General features: G+C 36.6%; 1 protein-coding gene across 2 annotated transcripts in view; it reads left to right on the top strand.

The window, feature by feature from the left end:
• The first annotated feature begins 2,477 nt into the window (after positions 1 to 2,477).
• The window catches only part of nkain4 (sodium/potassium transporting ATPase interacting 4), a 54,002-nt gene continuing 29,980 nt past the window's right edge, over positions 2,478 to 26,499 (top strand). Inside the window, exons 1-2 of one of the 2 annotated variants that reach the window (XM_042751251.1) lie at positions 2,478 to 2,757; positions 22,516 to 22,653. In XM_042751251.1, coding sequence (XP_042607185.1) covers positions 2,704 to 2,757; positions 22,516 to 22,653 — 192 coding nt within the window. In that variant the 5' untranslated portion in view covers positions 2,478 to 2,703. The remainder of the gene's footprint in view (positions 2,758 to 22,515; positions 22,654 to 26,499) is intronic. The other variant, XM_042751252.1, reaches the window with a different exon arrangement.

The raw sequence follows: 26,499 nt of genomic DNA, 5'->3' as shown, positions 1-26,499 counted from the left end.
ATTCACAAAAAAAATAATGTTCTTCAGAAAACAGTATTTGCAGTTCTCTCATCTAAAAATATCACCAAAAACTATTTATAGCAGTTTGTGTTTGAGCCTGTGTGTGTTTGTGACAGGGAGGAGGGAAGCTTTTAAGAGAGGAAGCAGAGGCTACAGTGATGTAATGAGAAGTGAAGTGTTCCATGGCAATACAGGCTTAAACTGTAAAAGATTCATCACACTTCTTCATGTTCAGAGAGGAAAGAGCGGAGCAGAACGGGGGAGGAACCACTTTTAACGGCTTTTCTATAATGGATCAGCACAGACAGAGCCACAGCTGTCATGGATACAAGGGTTAGCAAAGAACAAGTGATATTATCAAGATTAACTCCATCATTAATGTGTGTGTTATTTACAGAGGTTTGGCAATGGAAGCCCTTGCTTATCATGTCAATAAATATGGGTCTGAATATGAAGGGGGAAAGAGTAATATAGCTTTAGGCAGTTAAACTTATCAGTCAATGCAGTGTCTCTCTGAAAAGACTGAACATTTACAATAGTTATGTGTTGATAAAAAAGGTTGATGTGTATATTGCGCCATAGTGTTCCATTGTATGTATATAACTGCAACAGAAAATTAGACTAGTCAAATCAGCAAAGAATAAATCCTGCATTATGCTCTGCACTGACTGCATTGCCTTATTTATTTGTATTGTAACTCATTTTCAGTAGATTTAAATTTCCATACAGTAAAAATATTGAAGAGAATATTATGCTAACAAGTTACTGTGGTGAAAGATGATAACTTTGTTTGTGACAAATTGACCAAAGTGACAAATAACACTAATTTACACCCGCGTACATCTTAAAAAACTAAGTAGGATGTAGTTGTGATACGCGACCAGCAGATGGCGCCTTGGATTTGATAATAGACTTCAATGAGAGCAGTTCCTTTAAACTAAACAATCCTAGACTGCACACTTGTAAGCATAATAACTGTAGATACAGACTGCATTTGCTGTCTAACATTCGTGATAATAAAATATATCAGCCAATGCCATTTATCACTCCGCACACGATACAAAAAAATATTAGTGTAATAAATACTGTAGTTACTGCAGTCCTTATTGCTGCAAACTGTGGGAACCTGGCGGTCACCATCACTGTAAAATAAATTAATAAACAAATAAATAATGATAAAGATCACATAAAATATATATATTCACTCATAATAATCTAAAAAGGTTCTGTCACCCCCTGCATAAGCCTAATGCTGGTTTATTTGTTAGATTGTAAATCTGACAACCTTTATGTGTTGACTTGGTTAAAAAATGTACACTATCTAAACTAGTTTAATAGTCTTTGGTGGTGTCAAGGGGGACCAGTTGGATTTACTCATCATTTTTTTAGCTGGATAGCCTGGGAAACCATCTTAAACCATGTAAGACCAGCATACCGTCTTAGGCTGGTTTACATTCTTGTTTGTTTTTATAGCAGGGCTGTGGGCTCTAGATATGGTTTATAAGCTTGTTTCCTGGTCTTAAGTGGTCTTCCAGTCTGGTTATGGAGGCTAGATTGAGAGGGGTTTAGGCACTCTCAGCTTCTTAACCTGGGAGACCATCATAAACCATTTCAGACCAGCACACTACCTTAGGCTGGTTTACATGTTTGTTTGTTTTAAATAATAGGGACGTGTTCTCTAGGTATAGATGTGTTTTAGAGGGGTTTGGGCCACTTTCAGCTTCTTAGCATAGGAGACTGTCTTAAACCAGATAAAACCAGCACACCATTTTAGGCTGGTTTATGGTTTTTTTCCCCTTTGCAGGGATGTGGTGTCTAGATATGACTTCTATGCTTGTTTGCTGGTTTTATGTGGTCTCCAGGGCTGATCACAAAGGCTGGTTTTAGATGCGGTTTTAGGCACTTTCAGCTTCTTAGCAAAGACAACCATCTTAAACCAGATAAAACCAGCACACAATTGTAGGCTGGTTTATGTTTTTTTTGTATTGTACTGCCTCCACTGGAATATAACCCTTTCTTGTAAGCACACAGTTGTAGGCTGGATTATGTTTTTTTTTTTTTTCTTCTTTCTTTTTCTAAGCAGGGGTGTTGTCTTTTGATATGGTTTCTGTGCTTGTTTAGTCTAAGGTGGTCTCCCAGCTTGCTGGTTTAAGAGGGGTTTGGGCACTTTCCATTTGGTCAGGCAATGATATCAGTTGGCCAAAAAACTAAACCAGCTGACTGTCCAGTCTGTGAGACCAGAATAAACCAGACAACCAGCCCTAGCTTGGTTTAAGTTGTTATTTTCATGTATGCTGTGGTTCTTGGGTATTTTTTCTGATTTTTTTTTTCTTTTTTCTTGGGTTCGAATCAACACACACACACACACACACACACACCGTGGTTTCTCACAGCCTGTGTCCGTGAAACCAAGCCATTGTGATTTACATACACCCCCTCTGCCTACTACCCCCGCCCTTACCCCGTCTGCCCCCTTGTTCTTCTTCCTCTCCCTCTTTCTTCGCACTTCACTTCTCTCACGCACTCCTCCCGCTTCAGTAGTGATCGGCTCCACACTTGCACGCGTTTCACCGAGCGCCGCTGGAAACAATGGGAGCAGAGCCGCTTTGTGTCGGACAGAGACTGACGCGCTCCTCTGTGTTTGTTTAGGACTTTCTGCTGATAGTCTCATATATTCAGGATCTCATTATCGCGTTTAACACAATGGGCTGCTGCAGCGGACGGTGCACCCTTATATTTCTGTGCACGTTTCAGTTGGTGAGTTTGTTTTCTGATAAATGTGCATTTCACACCGACAAATATGACTGCTCAACACATGTGAGCTGGTTGGTTTATAGCCTAATATGTTGCCTTTTGGTTTGTTGCTTTTTGTTTATGTTGCTGGAAACATGCATGAGTACATTGTTTAAACATTGTGTGTGCTTGAACTCTTTTGTCTTGATCTGAGTTAAGGCTGAACATGTGTTTGAGTAGTTGGCCCCTCCATAAAATAACCCAGAGTAGTAAAAGACTTTTATGGGCAGTTTAATGCTTTTGCTTTTGCACTGCTTAAGTCAAAACAGATGAACTTTTCTCATACTGTTACTGATTTTTCACTCGGATAGAACAGAATACAGGGATAAAAACAACTTCATATTTTTTTTTGTTTTATCAAGTTTTCTGTTTCTCACAGAAGTGTCACACAATGTCAATAAGTGTAGTAATAAATATTATATTATAGTATGCTATTAATCATTATATTAAAATACACAAGACACTTTTTTATTTACACATTTTAAAAATATTGTTCAATTGTACACGTTATTATTATAAAATTAATAATGGTAATAATAATTTAAAGTTAAAAATGATTTTCAACTCCATCTGTTGACTTGTCACCACCATTAGACAAGAAAATCTGAAAATCAGCCCACAGTATTGCCAATAAAACCATATTTTCCATGCCAAAAATGAATTAAATTTTGCCATTTAGTTTTTCTGGTGTGTTGCTACTTAAATGATCTAAAACCATTTGTTTACAATTTCATGTCTGTGACATCAAAATATATGCACCATTACTTAAGTCAGCATGAAATGAAAATTCACCCAATTTATTTTCTATATGCATGTTATAGGTCTAATGAATGCTTACTTTTTTTGTTGACCTCAATTTTTAATCAAAATGTCAAAACTCAGTCTTCCAGTGAAACGGCAGACATGTCTCTGACGTATGTTGGATTTCTCCATTCATTTATTCCACTTAAACGTTCTTACAATCGACTGCAGGCTGAGATTCAGATCTGCCTCCATCCAATCAACAACCAATGGATTAAAACTAATCCTGGTCTACATTTTTTGATAGTCTGTTTCACTCAAATGTAAAACATACTACTATAGAAAAGATCTGCCACTACTACAGTTTCATAGATAATTAGTATACTATTAAAAAAACCTCCAAAGCGTACAGACCTTTACGGCCTTGAACTCATAACAGGTGAAAAACATAAAGAAGACCTTCATAATGAATTTTCCATAAATAAAATGATACAATAGTTTAGTATGTAAAAGTGCATAGCGAGGACTCTGTAGACCCCACAGCATGCCCCTCGGCATTAAATTGATCTGTTTACACTCTGGATAGAGTTGGCAGGAGTCATTAGTTAGATCTACCCATGTTCCTGTCAAAGAGAGAGATGTTCATCTCTCCAAGAAGCTATTATACTGTAATTGTCACTTAATCTTTATTGCAGCTCGCTTTGGTTCATCGGATACTCCATCCTATCTTAAGTGTTCGTAGAAGTTGTTTGTCAGTGAAATGTTATATTGGCTTCCAAATCTACCATCATCATTCTGCAGTGAGTTGCTGGTGTCCTCATTTCCATGTGGAAAGTCTTGCAGCTGCTTTTTGCATTGTTTCAGTCAGCCTCCCCCATCCGCAATCCCAGTCTCAACAACTAAACTGATCCCACGGCAATGTAAACAGGCGTTGTACGCCTACACCGCTAAACAGCTGTTGGAGACTGATTGCACGTTGTTCAAATTTGACACCGTAGCCGCGTCTTTTATTTCTGGTACCTGTGGCAGTGCTTGTGTAATGCTGTCCATTCTTCCCACAATCCTCTCTGACAGGGGCATTAAAAGAACGCTGACACCTGCTGCCCTCTAAAGACAGAAGTGTAATACACCTCGGCCCACATGCATGTTTGCACGTCGACTACTGTCAGACCTCTGGCCCTTCCTGAGCTTGACAGGGTCTGTCTTCCTTTCATTTTAGGCACCTCAGGGAAACATTCCTGCACTTTGATGTAGTTCTGCTCTCTGTCTTGCTATGAGATCTTATTATCTTGATGTCGCAGAGTTTCCCAAACACGTCTACAGTTACTACTGTTCCCATGCGTGCTGTTCTCAGTGGAATGATGTCACAAAACTCTCTTGGGCTAACTGGGAATAGTAATAATTTATTGGATGGCTGGTGGATTGATGCTGTTATTTATCAGTGGTGCTTGAGACAAGCTTCTGTAGTACTCTTGCTCATACTCAATGTTAGAGATTTGAAGAAACCCTTAACGCTCAGTAATAAACTCCAAGTCCTAATTCGTTCCTCGCCGTGGCTTGTTGAGGAGATTTGTGATATTACTTTCAAGTGATCAGATGAATTTTGCAAGATTTATAAAACAGATGAAAAATTTCATAGATTTTCACTGAAGGAAGCACATGAGTTTTATCTGGAGACCAAAATTAGGGATACGCAATATGTTGGTGCCATATTGGCTATTGGACGATGTTAGAGCTTTTTTAATAAAATCAATATTAGAATAATTAATCGATGCCAATTAACTTTCCAGCTTAAATTGAACCTTTAAAACCACAATCATTTAAATGCAATATTTATCAAATCTCAAAATGAATATCAGTTTTTTTTTATGCTGAGCGTAATAAAAATGAAAGCCCAATCTTCTTTTGAAACAACATTCTTCTCTTTGATGATGTATGCGAGACTTTCAATCGTTTGATCAGTTTTGCGATAGTCTCAATATATGGATAGTCAAAGGAAAGATCTGTCGCTACTTCCTTTTCTTTTTCATTTCTGTCCTTTAAAATCGGTGCATCCCTAAACAAAAAATAAAGCCAATAAACTATGCTGAAAACCTTAGCAGCCACCTAGCAATGCCCCAGCATCATGTCAGTACAGTTTGCATGTACAAGTTTACTTTTTGTTGAATGGCTCATTATTTCTCAATTCCACAAACTGGAGATGATTCTGTTGATCCAGTGTCATTCATGAGAGCTGTACACACCTGTTTGTGCTGGATAAGGGAAGGAGAGGAGCATGGGAAACACAGGTAGACACACACATGGAAACCGTATTGAACTTGACCCTTTGTAGCTGTTGAGGAACATCTGGTTTGGTTCCTCCTCCTCCATATCTGTGCTCTAGCAGTAATAGACTAGGAGTTTGTTTAAAAGCACATGAAACTGTCAGCAGCTGGTTTAAAGACTCCCTGGTGGTGAGTTAATCTGGCTTTATCTTACAGACATTCTCCACATAGACTTGGAAATCACTATGTTTGGAATGAATTGGACAGTTATCAAGTTTATTGTAATTCTGAGACGTTCTCCTCCATGAACCATCACTCATTACCACTTCTCTCGCATGATCAGGCCATGCAAGGATTCATGGTTTACCTGGGAGGAATTTAATCTGTATCCAGGCAAAGAGGTTTTCTTGATTAAAAATTCTTTCTTTTGTTAACAAGCAGCTTGATTTTTTTTTTCTTTGACTTACTAAAAGAATGAAACTCTTGTTCTAAACCAGTATGACTCACTTTCTTCTTTTGAACACAAAAGGAGGAAGAGAGTTGTACTCGCGGTGTTGTACACACTGTCGACTAGAGAAAAAAGACACACTTAATGGTGTGTGTTTGACAAGCCCTGAATAGAGAGAGTGACTGATGGACTGTGGGTAATAAATGGCTGTGGCTTTGACCTCTTTAAGTCAAAGAGGCTTGTGAAGAGATACGGTAATGAGGTCAGGAGGGGGATACTCTCTGAATTCTGACCCGTAAACGCACAGACACGTCAAATCCAGGTCTGAATGTTGAATAGATACCATATATGACCTCTGTGATCTCTTTACATATAGAAAGTTGCTTCATTCAAAAACTTACATTGATTGCATTATTTGTCCAAACACTGTTTACATTGATAAACTTAAATTTGTAGTCTATGGGGTATGGCATTATGGAGAGGTTTAAACCACAAATATAGACTTTTGCTGTTAAAACACTTATGTTCTTCTAAATTATCTTTAGTGGTGGCACTACTGTTCTTGGTAGACAACATCTGGTAACTGTATTGTATTTTCATAGTAATTCTTTTTAGATGGTTCTTTCTTATGTGTGTTTCTTTTTGATAAGCATGCATCAGTGTTGCGGGAAATGCATTACAAGTAATGCAAGTTGTGTAATCAGATTACTTTTTTAAGTAAAGTAACACATTATTTTGAAATTTACAAGAAGAATTACTTTTTCAAATACATAACGCAAGCCTGAGTCTTATTTCACTTTTTGTGTGAAAACACTTTTACAGCTGCCAAAAAAAATAAATAATTATACATATATATATATATATATATATATATATATATATATATATATATATATATATATATATATATATATATATATGATTGATGTTATTTTTAAATATTTTTTTTTTTTTTTTGTGCATTACTTTCCATAAATGCATTACTTTCCATAAAAAGTAACTAAATATGCAGCTTTAAGAGTCATGTGGGTTTCACCATCGGTGTTGTGTGGTGTCTCCCTTGAAAATAGAGCAGGAAATATTTATAAGTATTTCATATTTATATGTAAGTATTTCAGTACGGTGTTCCATCGGAATATTTGGTTCTAGAATTGTTATTGTTTACAAAAAGGAACAGTTTCTTTGTTCTTAACCCTGCTTATGGTTGTACTGTTTAAACAATGTGTATCTAGGCAGGAGCCTTGGCTCATAGCCGTACTATATAAGTGCATTGCTATAAATGCAATTTGCTTGGTTTCACAAACTGACAGATGAGATGAAAAGATTTTCTGAGGTAATCGACAGCATGTCACTGATTCTGTCACAAGAGCTTAACTCCTATTGAACCCACACTGAAATCTACACACATGCTTAATATAGGTCCAGTCAGCACGCCTTGCCTCTTGGTTCATCTGTAAAAAGAAGAAAAGTTGACATGTCATCTGTTTTTACTCTTAACTCCCCACTGAGAGCCAGATTATCTAAACAAACAGCACTCCCAGTGGAAACAAGAAGCCACAGAAACATGCACCAGTTGACTCCACAAAGTCAAAGACCCTCATGGGAGGGCAGGAAAAAACATTAGGACAGGGTAATTTGTGGTTTAATTTGCTTGCGAGGTGTCATTACGAGGCTACAGGGGTTCACTGGCTATGTTGATGGAACCTTTTGCCCTCCTGTAAAGGTTAATTTGCCCCTGTTGGCTATTTCCCGACAGCTAGGGGAGACAGAAACACCCAACGGTTTTACGAGATCTGACGGCAGCCTCTATCTCCCAGACAAATGAAGCCAGGGATGTGCTGTGCTGTTTATCAGCTGATTTGCATATGATTCAGCCCAACACCCAATGTGCATCCCCCAGCCAGACAAGCAGATGAATATTTATAAAACAAAGGACACCTCCACCTCTTTCCTGTCTCACACAGTCTGTGTACTCTGAATTAACAACTTTTCATTAATGCACTCAGGCTGTTATTAAAGGGATACTCCACCCCAAAATGAAAATTTTGTCATTAATCACTTACCCCCATGTCGTTCCAAACCCATAAAAGCTTTTTTTGTCTTCAGAACACAATGTAAGATATTTTGGATGAAAACTGGGAGGCTTGTGACTGTCCCATAGACTGCCAAATAAATAACAGTGTCAAGGTCCAGAAAAGTATGAAAAGCTTCGTCAGAAAAGTCCATCTGCCATCAGTGATTCAACCGTAATTTTATGAAGCCACAAGAATACTTTTTGTACACGAAGAAAACAAAAATATGACTTTATTCAACAATTTGTCTACCCTGTGTCTCTCTGCATCACCGTATGCTCTTCTGTGTCATCCGCACCACAAGGATGCACTGTTATATATACGTATATTTACGCTTTGATTTAAAAAAAAAAAAAACAGTACACAGAAGAGCATAAGCTGCCTGCGTAAAGCTCAGATTCGCCAAAATGGTTCTACGGTGATGCGGAGAGACACAGAGGAGACAAATTGTTGAATAAAGTCATTATTTTTGTTTTATTCGCGTACAAAAAGTATTGTCGTCGCTTCATTACATTACGGTTGAATCACTGATGGCAGATGAAGTATTCTGATGATGCTTTTCATACTTTTCTGGACCTTGACAGTGTATTTTATTTGGCTGTCTATGGGACAGTCACAAGCCTCCTGGTTTTCATCCAAAATATCTAAAAGTATGTTCCGAAGACGAACAAAGCTTTTAAGGGTTTGGAACGACATTTTCATTTTGGGGTGGAGTATCCCTTTAAGGGAAATTAATGGAATAAATCAGAAAAAGATGGAAACACACACACACACACACACACACACACACACACACACACACACACACACACACAAGCACATTCCCACCTAATGCTTCTGCTTCACTCAGGAAGGCCTGCATTCTGCATGACCATATTCTACATGCCTAAAACCTAAACTTAACAACTGCCTTATTAACAATTCATAAGCAGTAATTAGGAGTTTACTGATGCAAAAGCCATAGTTAGTAGATAGTTATTGGTGGGAACTGGACCTTAAAATAGAATGTGACCTTAGACTGTTATTAGAACTGTGGAACAATTGAAATGAAATACATAAATCCAGTGATGTTCAGCAACTGAACTGAATTGAACCTATTGAATTGCCTACATGAGAACTGCCTTCTAAAACCTGAAGAATACTTCAGTTTTTACAAATACTCTAGGATATGCTTACAGTGCATATGACATAAATTAATTCATTTGCATAGTACACACATGCAGTATTTATGCAGCCTGATTAAAAAAAAAAAGATTTTACCTTAATTAGTTGGGCCACAAAATCATTGTTTCGCAGTTGAAAAAAAAACTGAAGAGACAGAATGACAACAACAACAAACTACTGGAGAAGCTAGTTTAAACAAATACAAAAACATTTTATGATGATAAATTCTCAACAGAATAAAGAGCAGACACTAGACAAAGATGAAGGTTTCTAGTGTGCATGTGCTGAGTACCTGTTCAAATTGTAAATTTTGAAAGGCTATACATTCAGCAGTACGCATACCTTAAGTATTCGTGTCAAAACTGAAGAAAACTTTTGGCTTAAGGCAACATCCTTACTATGTATGTTTGTAAGGGACTGAGTTGAAACATTGAATCATATAATAGTTCATGTATAACAAAATATTTGAAATTGAGTGTGCTGTAACCAAAGGCAGAATGGTGGGGGGGGGTGTAAATGGAGGAGTTAGATGTTATGTTTTTCTCATATTCCAGAAATTCTCAATGATGGATTTCAATTTCCATATCTGTGCTTATTCACACACAGTCAACATTGTGTCAGTGCATATGAATCACTACTTTATCAACATCCCATCAGCAAGCAAACAACCAGCTGATCTCCTCGACCTCTGACCTCCATCTACATTAACTGACATCCTGATCTCCCATTGTGAGCTTCAGTGTTGAGTTACAGATGAAATGTTTTGTGCAGCACCTTAAGCTGGAGAAGAAGTGCTCTGTTTCTCTCTCTCTCAATCCTGAAGTCCCGTCAGACTGTGGCAAAACTGATTGTGTCAAGCCTCTGACTGTGAACATTGGCCAGTTGACAAACAACAGTGTCGTCTGGGAGAACATTGACATTGATTGTAATGGCAGCAAACAGCATCTTCAGGACAAGAACGAGCTAAATGGAAGTGTGAGTAAATCTTATGGCACCTAGAATAAAACACTGGACCAGTCACATGTGCAGCTGCTAATATCAGCGATATAAAGCATCTATTTAGAATAGATAAATCAGGTTAACTTTGTCTGCTTTGTGAATAATGCATTGTGACTAAGCTAAGTGGTGCATTTGGTCTTTTTGGATCATTACTCAGCCATGACAACTGATTTAGACCACCTGTGTGCTGAGTCCACAACAAGATGTTCCTGAATAGTGTCGATTGATGCCTTGAGTATGAATATTGACCGTGCTCTGAAAAACTGAACCCCCTTTATTGAGTGCAACAGCAGGCCAGTCATTCACCCAGGCGCTGATCAATAGCTCTGAGGGGAAAGGTGACTGATCTTATGATACTCTACAGAAGTGAAGGAGACGGAGAAAATGAGCACATGAGGGAAAGTTACATCTATTTCGCAATTTCACACAATACATTGTGCTACATGTATTTGGGTATAGCAAATGCTAGTCAAGCAATTAGTTTAGCAACGTTAGCCACAAACCCAAGTTTAATCTGTCCATCATGACTATCAGTGATGTTACCTTAAAGAACCCATTTCCACAAATAAAGCGGTAGTGGATAAGTAGCCAGTTGAACAACTACTTCACTTAGATTCTGAAGTGTGCATCCAATAGACACTTTACCAGTGAAGCACCATAATTGACATGACAGGTCACATGACAAAGCCAACATGGGGAATAGTACATACCGGTTTCATTCATTACTACTAGGGTCCTGTGAAATCACTTTATTTTTCCCCAAATTCAGTTCTATATATTTTTTTATAATTCAGTTCTGTTTTTTTTTTCTCCATTTAAAATGTTTTTTGATTTACCTTTTAATGGTTTGATTAAAGGGCACCTTTTATGCCCCGTTTTACTAGATGTGATATAAGTCTCAGGTGTCCCCAGAATGTGTCTGATGTTTCAGCTCAAAATACCCCACAGATCATTTATTATATCATTTTATAAATCATTCTATTTTGAGTGAAAACAGAAACACGCTGTTTTAGTGCATGTCTCTTTATATGCAAATGAGCTGCTGCTTCCCGCCCCTTTTTCCAGAATAGGGCTGCCTTTACAGCTTGTAACTGCTAAAAAAAATATCTGTTTGGTTTTGATTATCATGTCTATTGTGCTCAAATAATGCGTTAAAAATAATCGTGGGTGGGGCTAGTAAATTGTGATGTCACACTTTACAGATTCTGTGATTGGTAAGCTCTGAGACACTGCTTATGATTTATGGGGATTAAAAAAAGAGGAGCGGGTGGTCATTATCATTATAGGGTGGTTGTGCACACACTGCCAAAACATTTACGTCCCAACAACATACAAAAGTGAGTTTTGCATAATAAGTGCCCTTTAAGTTTTATTAGTCAGACTATTTATTGAATTCATAATTTTGGATTCATAACAATTTTAACAAAATATTACCCTGTGAAATGTTTAATCTTTTCAGAAATTTTGAAAAGTTGTCTGATATAATTTTAACTGGATTCTGTGCTTTATGATCATATACATATTTAATAACAAAAACGGTGGATGCGTGAAACATGCATGAAAAATTATTTAATCTTTAAAAATGTGATCCAGTGGAAATTGAGCAGTTTCTTTTATTTTTGCTAAACAAAATGTTTCATGGTTCGGGTTTACCATTTAAAAATGTTGATATTGTTTGATTCCTTAAATAATGTTTTAATAGTTGTAATAGAATTTATTAATATTATTGAGAGTTACTTTCTACTGTATAAAAGGAATATTTCATAATTTCTTCAGGTAAATCCATGTTTTTATTTTGGCGTGTTATAGTGAAAACCTTTGTTTTTCTATGTGTTTTCATCAAATGGTGAAGTGACTCTCAGAGCAGCTCTGGAGATGAAGTTTATTTGTTCATGTTCAAGTTCTTCAGAATAGAGATATTGAGAGACAGAGTTGTGAGTGGTTATGCTTGAATACTAAATACCAAAAACGAAAAAAACAAAAACACGTTTACCATTCAAATGTAAGGGAGATCCCCTAGTCACCATTGTCTCTGCACATGCTCCTCCCTTTATCTGAGTCTGTCTCTATTTGTCTCTTTGACCTCCTCCTCCTCCTTGAGCATGTGTGAATTATTGATTTTAGAGTGTGATTTATCGTATGTGCTGGGGGGCTTAGAGAGGAACAGGGGGTGGAGTGTGCTGACTTTCCGCTCCTCCTCGTCTCACCTTCACTGTTAAAGGACCAATTATAAATATGAATGCAGAGATCAGAGTGCTCTCTCTCTCCATATAAGCACCTTTATGAGCTGTCCAGTGGAATGGTTCCCATAGCAACCCCCAAAATTATGCAGCAGAATTCAATCTATAGTGAAGGATATGCTTTTAATATGCAAAATGAGGAGGAGGGGCATGCAACTAAGTGAAGTGATGATGATGAATAAGAACATTCAGATCAGTGCAGATTTAGCCCTCTGAATTGTTAAACTGCTGAAAAAAGTTAAAAAAAAACCTAAAAAAAAATCTGCTTGTTAAATGTGCTTATTTAAAATTTGCTAATTCTAGAAATTTAATTTCATTGTGTGCTGTTAGACAGAGGACTCAAGACTGTTACTTGCAATATTTTTGTTAATGTAGCATTGTTGAAACTGCACAGGCAACATGCCTTGCGTCAAACTTTTAAAACCTGATTTAAACTTTATGCGTTTTGTCCGTTCATTTACACAACATTTTGGTAGCCTGAAAACACAGCATTTTTGGAAAATTTCGACATGCACGTTTTTGAAAACAATACCGTTATCATCTCTGTGTGAACTACGAAAAATCATATTTGTGAAAGCTGTGACACATACGAATTATGTGATCAGTCTATAGTTATGTGCACAGTTGCGTAGTATATTTTACAAAGTGACATCGCCAACTACTGGCCTGGCATGCAAATACAGGGTTTTTAGTTGTTTTCGTGGATCTATGTGAATGGGGATCGTTTTGATAATTTTGTCGGCTGTACATGAAAATGTTCAAAAATGCAAAGGAAAAAAAATTCTGTTTAAGTACATCATTGTTGTGTAAACATGCCCTAAGTGTTATTTAATGTTTTTTGAGAAAAATACCCAGAGCTGAGGCACTTAGTAGCAAATAAACAAGCTCATATTCAGATCTATAAACACCATGCAAGCCAGTCAGAATCCATGACTTTAATGAGCTCAAGCATTAAAAGACTGCAGTGTGCTTCTAATAAACAGAATATTTTTGTCACTTGGTGTAGACGCCAATATAGTTATCGTTTTTTGGTGTGAATAGACCTTTGCATGTCAGATTGTCTTTTTCTGTATAAATGCACAGGTCTTGTCTGGAATGTGGACCAGACCTTATGCTGATAGTCAAAGGTCTGGTTATGTGAAAAAACAGCCTGTGGACATCTCCAGGCCTCCAGATGCACATCCATTATCATTTCAGCTCGTTCAGTTCTTCATTGATTTCCTGCTGACACTGAGATCACTGAACTGTGTAAATCCTCCATGTGCTGGGGCTTGAAAGGGAGAGAGCATGTTTGTATATGCAATGCACATCGTGGATAGATGGCTTTACTAACAGCATTAAACAGGCCCCCTCTATGTTACTGTTACTGGATGTATGTGTTAGTCTTTTATATGCAAAACTCCTCAGTGCAGAGATGTTTGTCAGTGTGTCGTTAATGTTCACTGGCTCAGAGTTCACAGGTCTGAACACAATTCACTGTCTGAAAGCTGCTGACTGTGTTGTACAAGCTGTAATCGCACATTGTGCTGTTCTAATTAATGGCTTTATCAACCGGACAGCTGACTGTGATTGGAGCAGTTAATTACTGCAAATAAAGATGAATTATGATGGATTGTACAATGATGAATGCCACAGGGACTTTGATGAAAAACATCCTGGCAGCTGTTGCAGTTTTGCTGTGGCTTGGAGAAAAAAAAATGCAATTGTAGCATTTAGCTTCAAAGGGAATGTATTACAATAGTTTTTTCCAGTGTTATTGTAGTCTGTGAAATAATTTTTTTTTTGTCATTTTTCTTTGCTTTTTAAGTAATTCCCACAGATCTTGTTTAGAACAGCAATATATAGTGTATATATTGTATATTTAGTGTATAAAATGAAAGTACTCGCTGTTCAGATGCTTTCTGGCTTTTTGAAGGCATCTAATTGTCATTTGTGTCAATCGTTGTTTGTTAAAGGGATAGTTCATCCAAAAATGAAAATTCTGTCATTTAATCACATTCAAGTTCACATTCAACCCAAAGTTTCTTTCATCTGTTAAACACAAAAGAATATGGGTAACCATGAGAGCTTGATTGACAGGCGATCTGACCAATCAGAACGCAGATATTAGGCTTGTTCAAGATAAAATACACTAGGCTGCCACCGGCTAGCGAGAGTAGCCGCTCAAGTCAGACACTTTCTGCTCCCGGTAGTGATGCTCTCACAGTGTTTGCATACTCTATCATAATATAGGAAGTGAAATAAATGCAATATTTGTCAAAAAAATGTGTTGTTTCAGAAAATTTTTCATAAGCAACAGAAACACTTTGTATATACTGCTTAATACAGCGCCATCTATTTATGAATAAAGTTCGACATAAACTATTTAAATACCAATAAAGTGGGGGTATATATGCTTTCATCAGTGTTTCTTGATAAACGTGACTCAATATAACTTCACTAAAAAAGCTTTACTGTTAGAAAAACACAGATTTGTCAGCATTATTGGAATTGAATTGTTAGAATAAACATGCAATACACGTCGTGCTTGTCATCGCAGAATCTGACCAATAATAATAAAGTGCGTCGTCATCGAGGCTTTCACAGCCGATTTTGAGCAACTGCAGCACCTGACCTCGGCAGCTGGTCTCGTTTTGCTCTCGCGGTACTTTGATGGCACATGTGATCGTAAGACGGCTGCAGCGCCGATCAAAGTCGGACAAATTTTCTAACCAGAATGCATTGCTTTTGTCAGACGGCAGCCGATCTTTGAGGCGCTGCATGAAGTCGATCAAGCCTATTATGTGCCACCGTATCGGAGATAGCAACAGTAACTAAGGGTGGGCGGGTGTTTGTGAACAGTCAATTGGTTACCAATTTTCTTCAAAATTTCTTCTTTTGTGTTCAACAGAAGAAAGAACCATACACATTTTTAAAAAATTCATGACAACAAAAAAACAACAAAAAAATTTTCTTTTTTGGGGGAACTATCCCTTTAAACTGTAGTTTATTTTGATCCAAAACCACAGAGACTGTCTGAACAACATGTAAAGCGACCAACTGCAGTTCATTAACTTTAAACATTTTGCTTTAAAACTTTCTATTTATGGGTTGGCAGATGTTACAATTTCAATAAAGCAATATTTTTTGCCTGCTCATTTTAGGGGACCTTTCTATTTTTTTTAAAAAAAAAATTTCCTAAGCTCCTTTTGTTTTCTGAAACTGGTGCTCTAAATTCCACAAGTTGTGTAAAGCCATCCAATCAGATTTGAGCTGGTGATTTCAGCCAGCTCTTGCTATTTTTATGTGCAATATGCATCAATATGCGGTCTGAGGCAGCCTGAGACTAAGATAGAAATGACTTAACGGGGTATTTCCAGCTAGGGGAAAGTTTAAAAAATGGAGGGTCATGGAATGACTGAATTGTTCAGATGTTCTGCTTTTATCTCTGAGTGATGTTTGTACAGCAGGCCTGTTATCAAGGATGGAAAACAGCCTCCTCTTTATCAGTAGAAAGAATGGGTCAGAAAATAGGGTTTGGCTGATCTCTCTGATGTGGGTCAGGAAGAAGGGAGAAGGGAATGGATGGGTAGATGGATGCAGTCACGGGTCACAGGCTGGAAATCACACCCTCGCTATCATTGGAATATCCATTATTGTTAAAAAAAAATAGTTTTTTAAATGATTTTGAAAGAAGTATATAAGGCTGCATTTATTTGATCGAAAATACAGTAAAAATATTATTAGAACTTAAAGCAAATTTTTTCTGTTTGAATATATTTTAAAATGTAATTCATTCCTGTGATGCAAAGCTGAAATTTCAGCATCATTACTCCAGTCTTCAGTGTCACATTATCCTTCAGAAATCAGTATAATATGCTGATTTACTGCTCAAGAACCATTTATTATTAATAATGCTGAAAACAGTTGTGCTGATTAATATTTTTGTGGAAACCATTTATTTGAAATAGAAATCTTTTGTAACATTGTAAATGTCTTTACTGTCACTTTTGATCAATTCAATTCCTCCTTGCTTTATAAAATAAGGTTATATAATAAGATTTTTCTCCCCAGTGTTTACTAAGTAGCTGTGTGGATTTATTAGTGGTGAACAAAAGCTCTTTTGATTATTACTTTATTGCTTTATAGAAATGGAAAACTTCTTTCCTTCTCTTATTGGACTTTATTCGCAGTTTCACCCCGCTGACACACCCGTAACATCTTCTCCAAATGATTTGAAGGATTACACACACTCTTTATGGGATTAGCTCCAATTTGAACAGATGATTACCACAGCGGATCCTGGCCTCGTGGTAATCGATCAGGGACAAAAAGGCGCATTACACAAGTTGATTTGTGGGCTAGCTGAAGCTAATCTAGGGGAAATGGCTGGTTTAAGGAGCGGGAGTGAATCTGATATGATGGAGATCGGAATACTTTGCCAGGAACCTCTGCTTCATCTTTCAGCCTCTAAAAGCATTCCGCCATTCCTGCACGTGCTAATGAGTCCCACAAGTCGAGGAGAGAGAGAAAGAGAGTGCGTTCTCCTTCATCATTAGCTGTTTGCATGTGTGAAACACTAAACATGACATGTCTCCGCTTCTATTGCTTTCACACTTTCTAGAGGTTGCTGTTCAGCCATTAAAGTTGGTAAGTGAGAACAAAGTAAACTGTGTTCAGTTACAACTGTCATGTGTGATTGTTACAGCCCTTTGTATTGTGTAATCTACTGTACGCTTGTTAACATTTGCACACATCTGTGGAAGACCATTTGTTAACTAAAAAAATCTAAATAAATCCGAAATACAATACAAATTTTAGATGAAAAACTGAAAGGGGACATCAGATGCCCATTTTCCACAAGTTGGCATTATAAGTTCTGTTGAATCATGTGTTTTGTTTCATCCAGCAGACTTTTTTTCTGACAAATAAACCAGTAGATCTGGGTGCACAATGTTTATACTAACATTGTAACAATAGAAAGCTAGAAAATCAATTTAAGCCTGTAGACTCACTATCAGCTGCTTTAATGTCTTCATATCTGCAGTGAAGTCTAAACCTGAAGCTCTCCAGTCTGACGTCTCAATTAGTTTGAGATCTGTACCCTCAGCCCCAGCTGACCTGACCACATTTTCTTCCATTAATCTGTTCATACTCAGGGACGACCCCAAAACCCAACCCAACACACTTCTCAACAGCCTGGACAGAAATCAGACTCCAGCACTGAAACTGTTCCAGATCTGCACAAGCACAATCACACCACCTGCCAAAGTCCTGATTAGCCTAATTCCAGCACTCACCAATAACAGTCTTTCCCAATTTTGGCTTCTCAGACGGTTACTAAAGCGATCAGTCGTCCGGTTGTGTTATCCTCTTGTGTGTCGTTAGAGTTTGATTTCTCTTTCTCTGGCGGGAAACTTGGACGCCATTAGGTTGTGAATGTTACATTTGGATAGTGGTCAATATTCAGTGTTTTTTCACTGGCGAGCGAGAGTCTGCTCACTAAAAATCTGTGCTAAATGTGAAATAGTGGAACCTAGTCAACATCAAATGAAAACTGTATTGGGAAGATAGGGTTTTTAATTGCTTTCTTTATACAAGTTCCTGGACTTGTTCTGCTAAATGTAACAACTTGCACTATATCTTAATTTTTCTTTTTGGCTGAAGTCACTAAGGCTTTCAGCGGTCCAGCGGTGCTTGGTCTTTTGTAACTTTGTGTAAGTACTTAAAATTACACTGTTAGAGTTCTTAGGGTTTTTTCCCAAATACATTAAGTATGTGCTTAAACATGGAGCTGGCCCAGAAGCAGCTTAATAATGTTGTAATGATGGAAATATGAGGTGACTGCTGAAATATCCATACTGTGTGACTGAACTTATGATTTTAATGGAACAAGACAAAACTTTCTAATGAATCATATGAGGCAAATCAATGAATACATGTTTTTGTGTTATGCAGACTGTATTGGCTTATCTCAGACAGATAAATCAAACAAAGACATGTCATATTTCACCCCAAAAAGATAGATAACATTTACTTTGTTATGCAAGTGTTATTTCTATATTTTCACCTAGACATACTGCATCTCATAGGTCCAAACTTTTAACTTGGAAGTCATCACTTTCCACAGTTTTACTCTTATCCTTTATTCTCTCTCTCCCTCTGTCTGTCATTTGTCTCTTGTTTTCAATGACGTCCCACTCATCTGTTTCCCCATCACTTTATCTTCCTCATTGTATCCTTTCTTCCACTCTCATCTGTATTCATTCTCTCCTCATCCATCACCCTCTCCCTTTCTTTATGGTCACAATTCACCCCCACCACACTTCTCCTTCTGTGTGTGTGTGTGTGTGTGTGATCTGCTCCTGCTGTCTGCTCCACACATTGTCCAAGATGTTTGGCTCTGATCAAGCCATCATGGCAGATGCTTAATTGTGTCTGCCAGGTCTGTGATGTGCCCACAGTCCCACAATCCCCTGGCACTCGTGCTCATACAGGGCGCTGGTCTTTGTCAGGCGGAATGCTGTGTTTCCTGGCATTTAGCTCTGAAATGTGAGCAGGACAGACAGGATGTAAATAGCTTTCAGGTTTATTTATTAAGTTACTGACTGTGGATGGTGTCAGGACACAATGTCTGTTTTGATAATTCTGTGCCACTATGGCTGAACATTACCCAAGGTTTTAATGCAATGGTTTCCTTCAGTGGTAATTCATAAAAAAGAGCATTCTGTCATTATTTGCTCACTCTCATGTCATTCCAGATCTGTGTGACTGACTTTCTTCTGTACACTCTTACAAATAAAGTTTCCAAAAGGGGGTTTTTGCATTGATGCCATTAAAGAACCATTTTTGGTTCCCCAGAAAACATTTCTTAAAGAATCCATCTTTCTCAATGTGAAGAGTTTTATTAATCTAAAGAACCTTTTCCCACTATAAAGATCCTTTAGATTAACCATTGATTCCAATAAGGAATCTTTATTTTTATAAGATCTTTTATAAGAGTGTAGAATACCAAATATTCTGAAGAATGTTCTTGCTGCTTTTTCCCATACATTAAAAGCATAAAACTTTCAAAACGTATCTTAAAATTGTCCATACAGCTTGACGATACAGCTTTGGTACAAAGGACATCATTAAAATAGTCCATGTGACAGTGGTTCAACCCTAATGTTATGAAGCTATGAGAATACGTTTTGTGCACAAAGAAAACAAAAATAATATTTGTCACAGTACTGTCATTAATGCGCATCAAAGACTGACATGGAAGAGAAGAAATTGTTGCATATAGTTGTTATTTTTGTTTTCTTTGCACACAAAAAGCATTCTCGTAGCTTTATAAAATTAAGGTTGAACCACTGATGGACTATTTTAACGATGTTCTTACTACCTTTCTGGGCCTTGAACGTGTCAGTTGTGTTGCTGTCTATGCAGGGTCAGAAAGCTCTCGGATTTCATCAAAAATATCTTAATTTGTGTTCTAAAGATGAACGAGCGTCTTATGGGTTTGGAATGACATGAAAGTGACAGAATTTTCATTTTTGGGTGAACGCATCTCATTTACATTTTCACATATTAATACTTGGCACATTATGATCAACAGATCATTAGCAACATGATAAGACAGCTTTGTTGTCTTCACACACCATGTGCAAAGGCACAAATGAGAGAGTCAAGAGTAAAAACAGGCCCACTTTTCAATCAACTAACTGTTTCCATCACCCTACTTTTATGCACATTTTTAAGTATCGCATCAGAAACGAGTGATGGAAACGTTGAATTCTGAATAAAAATGCCTTAATTCGCAAAAAAGTTTTTACGCTCGATTGAGGTGGTTTTTGTGTGAAATAGGGTTAATAAATTCCTCTAAGCACATCAAAAAAGTCATGTGACTGCGCTATGGGACGGTAAATCCTGATTAACCAGCGGACCGATCTTGTTCCACAGCATCTGGAATGTTGTTATGGTCATACGGAAATGTCCGAGCAAAGTTTGTCATCAAAGTATTTCTGTATAATTGCCTCCCAGAACTGTTAAACAACTGCGTTCCCAAACAGCAGCATCCACCTCCGAAAGCAATAACCTCTCGTATTGAGGTGCAAGTTATTTATGATATAGGAAAATTATTATATAAATTAACCTATCATATTAAATAAATTAACCTACCTCCCTAATTTACTTATAGATCCATAGTTCCAGCATTACAGGAAGTGACGATTTTGTTCTTTTTGACTCATTGGATGTAATTTGTATGAGTGAGGTCGTATGAATTAGCCAAAAATAAAAACGAAATGCACTAATATCCTGCTAGATATTGCTCCAAATTTGCCAAATACGTTAAAACTTCAAATTTACATGCAAGACTTAATCATTGCTTACATTTTTTGTTCCTTTTTTTTTGTATTCCACAAAAGAAAGTCAGGTTTATGTGTGAACTGTTCATTTAACCCAAGAATATAGCCTTTAAGTAGTAGGCAAACTCACTGAAGTTACTGTAGTCGTCTCTATTTCTCCAATTAAAAGCCAAGATTACAAAAAGTGTTTTTCACAGCAAAAGCCATAGAAGAACCATTTATGGTTCCCCTAATAACTTTTCAGTAAACAATTCTTAAAAGATCAGTTTGTTTCTTAGTGTTAAGGACATTTGAATAATCTAAAGAACCTTTTTTTTACACTACAAAGAACCTTTTTGTGGAATGGAAAGATTCCATAATTGGAACCTCAGATGAGAAAAAAAAAGAAACCTTTATTTTTAAAAGTGTACATGATGAATTCAACAGTATTTTAATCTCTGCCATTCTATTTGACATTTAACTGGCATACATGAGTGCAGAAACGGGGTTGTTTAATTAGACCGACATTAACGTTTCCATTTCATTACATCTATCACACAACATAATTTCCTTTTGGAAGTGGTGCAGGTTTCCATGTCTTTTCCTCTTTCATCATTTCACAGTATGCAGTCACTGGCTCGCCAGCTCACAACACGCACCACACTCTCACTGAATTCTCATTAATCGTCCCTTCACAGCGAGTCTCTCAGGAGGAGGCGGCGGGACACAGGGACCTGTCTGCGAATCGCCACCCTTGTGTTCCACACATTAGTAGACTGTGTCAATACACTCTTGAGTAAATGCATGCTAGAATGATAAAACAAGTTGTTTGATGTGTGAGGAGTTTTAAGAGCCACTTGAAGATGCTTGATGATAAAACAAGTGTTTTTTTCGTATTCAGAGGACATCCTTTAGAATCAGGTAAAGTGTGTTTGGAGAGAGTTCTCTTAGGAAATAGTCAATAATGAGAAAATGTGGTATTTCTGATTTAAAAAAAAAAAATCAAAATCTCTTTTCTGAACCACTTTATGATGTGATTACACACTGTGTATTTGTTATCTTTGCATTAACATGCTTATTTAAAAAAAACTCTACTATGTAACTAAGTAAGATACAGATATAATTATACATATGTCAGTTTTAATAGATCAGGATTCTTGTGTGACAATAATTGAAGTTTTGAAAGGTGTTTGATGTTGTGTTTGAACAGCTCCAGATGTTTCCACTACAGTGTCATTATTTACAGATCTTTTAAATTTGAAAGAATCATTATGAAGATGTTCTGGTTCTTGCAAAAAGTGTTTTGCAGTTTAAGAATTTGACATAAAAATCTCTTGTTAAAAATCTTTTGATAGTCCTCCAACTGAAATAATCAAAGAATAAAAGGAAAAATGATCATGCTTTAAACCTTTATTCCAATCGTTCCTCATCTGAATCATTCATCTAAATATACAGTATGTCCTCTCCTCTCTTTCTCTCTCTCAGATGGTGGCGTTAGAGAGGCAGGTGTTTGATTTCTTGGGCTACCAGTGGGCTCCAATCCTTGCAAACTTCTTCCACATCCTGGTTGTCATCCTGGGCTTGTTTGGCACCATTCAGTATAGACCTCGCTACATTGTGGTGGTAAGTGCTGCTTTAAATTCATCTTTACTATGATGACCTTGTAAATCTCTCAAAAACTGTCCGGGCCACATTTTAATCACCAACTTTTGACTTGTGAGCAACTTTTTTACTTTTGAATTTAATTTATTCTCAGTTGTCATTCTCATTAGATTCTCGTCTCATGAATATGGAAGCTTGTTTCTGCCATGGAATAAAAAAAGTTATTTTTTTTCCTCACAATTCAGTCTTTTTCTTAAAAGGTTATATCTCTGAATTCAGATGTGTTTCCTCAGAATTGTAAGTATATTACTCATAACTGTGAGATATAAACTCACAAAAAAAAAAAACAGAATTGTGAAATTAAAATGTCACAATTAGGCTACCTTTTATTTTTTTTATTCTGTGGTGGGAAAAATGAAACGTGAGAATTAAGTCATAATTGTGAGATAAAAAGTCGCGATTACTTTTTTGTTATTCTGTGGCAGAAATGGCCTTCCATACAAAAATATAGATTTTTTTATTTTTTCATTTTTTTTCATTAATATAATAAAAATAATAAAAAAATAAACAAAAAAATCAAATATGCACAAAAAAACAAAAAAAAGCCCCAAAAGATAGGTTTCATTTTCATCAAAATTTAATTTTTCATTTTGTTCATTCTGAAATATGACCCAGACATGTTCTTGATAGGTTTTGATCGGTTTCTCCAACCACGCTAGTTAAAAATCTGTTTAATAACAGCGTCAGTTCGGATCTGTTTCTTTATGTCAGACTGTTTTATAAATGCTTATATGCAAATAGTGTTTGCGGCACATGCAAATCTGCTTACTGTTGATCAAAGACAGCAGGCCTCTGAAGCAGAACTGAACGCAGCCCTTTGCTGATAATGGACTCTGGCATGCGGCCCTGCAGACACTGGACTAGTCTTATACTTTGACACATTGTATGGCATTTTAATCCCCTAAATCTGCAACTAATTACCATGAATTAAATGATTAGAGTCCAGCTCCCTTCAGTTCCTCACTGGGTCAACCCATGAAGCAGCATCACTTCAACTCCAACAGGATTATCAAGCCTTTAGTTCAGTTGATGAAACGGGAAGCAAGCTATTTTTGGAATTTTAATATTCATACAGAATTCTTATTTTTATTTTTTATAACCAAAAGTCTTTAGTTTACATCATGGCTGTGTTTGAAATAGCATAACAGACTATTCTTATTATTGCTACATTATAGTTTATAATTCATATCTGAATGTAGCATACTGTGCACAGTTTTCAAATTTTCTGAATGTTTTGAAAACCGAGATGACCAACTAAATTTGCCAAAATATGTATATTTTGTTTAGAAGAATGTAAATGGGCTAGAAATAACATCAGCCACAGTAAAATATCTATTTTGATTCATTATTTAATCAGACTGTCAGAAGTCACATAATTTTTTAAACAAAATGGAATTAAATATGGCTACTTTTATTTATTTATTCAAAGATGGTAACTAGATGCTGTGAGAAACATAAAGTCTTGCAATATCAATGCAGAATACTGTTGTTGCTAACTTTTATCAGTTTTTCCACTAACTATTAAAATGTAGATTGTATATTGCTCATTATGCTCGAAAAACTAAGTTAGTATTCCAATCGAATTATTATTTGCATTATTTTCATATGCATTTTGCTAGTGTTTTGCTGATATTAGGGGCATTTTCATTCTTGATAGTATTGAAATTGATATAAAGATAATAAGACATAAAACTGAGAAGATGAGTTATTGACCTTTTGTTATTATTGCCAGAAATAGAAAACTGTAAATATTAAATTAGGAATATCTGCTAAATATGTATTTAGTTAACTTTTAAAAGTACATGAGCATATAAATAAACTTTTTTTTTTTAATCCAAAGTCACTTACATTTGCATTCAGTGTAGACATTATATCTACAAGCATATTCTCAAAATATAACAAACATAGGTTACAAGCCACATAATAAAGTCTTTAAGACATTAGGCTTCACAAAAATTGTAATCGTTTTACCTCTAATGTGTATAAAACTCTGAAGCCATTGAATGGGAGTATACAGTAACGTCTTAAATATCAATTATTTTGCACTGAACTCACTGAGTTGCTCGTTACACGTTAGATTTACACAGTTGATTGCGCCAAAACGTGATGATAATTCAATTCAAACACAAAATTCTCACAGAGAAGAAATAGAGAAGAAATATCAAGTTAATCAAAGTGACAAAATGTTGAGAATAGACCAAGGCGTGAGAAAGTGTTGAAGACCAATAGATGAGCCTGGAAACAAGACTTGCGGTGCTGAGACTCCTGGGAATGGTGAGGAGTATTGCTCAGGCTTGTGTCCGTGACATGTGCTTCACAGCAGCTTAAAATCACACCAGTCCCCATATAACGGTGATTTGACATGTGGTGCATCATTTCCCTTCAAGAGATTAAAGTCGTAGTCTTGCTGGCCTGCTTTGCTAGGTGTCCTGTCAAACAAACAGCCAGTTTTAACTTTAAAGGAGTATTCTGAGTGAAACACAACTTGCCCTGTCATTTACAGTAATGTACTTACTTGGAAGTCAATGGGTTAACTGAATCTTAGAGTTTATGAACAGAAATATGAATCTCATATTGTTGTTAAAGCACTTACATTAAATTATATAGTTAATAATCTGATCTGTAAAGTTTTCAGTTCATCTTTGTGAGTGGATCTTAATTTCTGTGGATGGAGTTTGCCTCTCTGTATATCGGTGGAGGAAATCTCAGTGGAGGGCGTTTTGAAAACAGTCTTTTGCAGTTTGGAGAAAATTGCTCAATAAAGTCGTCTCAAGCTGGTCTTCCGTAAGGGACTGACAGATCCATTTTTACTACTGTGCAGCATAAACTTCTGTATTCTCTTTAAACTCCCCATGAGAACTATCTGCTTCGTGCTACTGACAAAAATGAACGCTCATTTCTTTTTGCCTTTCTGGGAGTTTATATACCAGCAGGCTCAGGTTGGAGCGCTAATTCAGATTAGCATTTCAAAGGGATTTATAGGCTCGTAAAATCCTAATTGATTGTGTTTGTGTGTGGTAAACAACGGTATAAACGACTAGGAAGACAAAAGGCTTGATGTTCAAATGAGATGTTCTGCTATAAAAAGAAGATCAAACCAGAACAAAGAAAGAAACAAATCTGGAGATGAACGATAAGAGCCTGTGTAAAAGAAAGGTGCTTTTCTCAAGACTGAGCCCTAAATCCAAACACACTCACTGCGGATGTTTTCCAGCATCTACTCGACTTCTGTTTCCCATTTACAACAGCTCTGATGTTACGGCTACTGAAACGGCTTGAGTTTTAACTTGTTCTAGATGGGTAGTTGCCAGCTGTCCCTTGAATAAAAGTGGTCCAGTGTGGTAGTACAGTGATAGTATCAGGTGGTAATACCAAGGTTCTTTAATATATACTATGGTACACTCTTAAAAATAAAGGTGCTGCACAATTTCTGTCTAAATGGTTCCATAAAGAACCTTTAAAATCTATAATAAAAAGGTAAATAAAGAGACTGTTCTTTAAAGAACCTTTGTCTGAATGGTTCTTTGGGGAACCAAAATAGGTTCTTCTCTGGCATCGCTGTGAAGAACCTTTTAAGCACCTTTATTTTTAAGAGTGTACTGATTGGTTTTACTGAAATAATTTGATGTGATATGAATATTTTATCATTTATTCCTCTGTGGAGCACAAAAAAGAGATGAAAATGTTTTGTCTATACTATGAAAGTCAATGGGGTCCAAAAGTTGTTTTAGATCTCTTTCATTGTATGAACAAAAGCAGAAACAAAGAAAGTCATAAAGGTTTGTAATGGCATGATGGTGAGTAAAT

This window comes from Cyprinus carpio, chromosome B23 (assembly GCF_018340385.1).
Source record: "Cyprinus carpio isolate SPL01 chromosome B23, ASM1834038v1, whole genome shotgun sequence".
In the NCBI taxonomy this organism is placed as follows: Eukaryota; Metazoa; Chordata; class Actinopteri; order Cypriniformes; family Cyprinidae; genus Cyprinus; species Cyprinus carpio.
The sequence above is the reverse complement of the archived record's forward strand: the minus strand, read 5'-3'. Positions and strand labels throughout refer to the sequence as shown.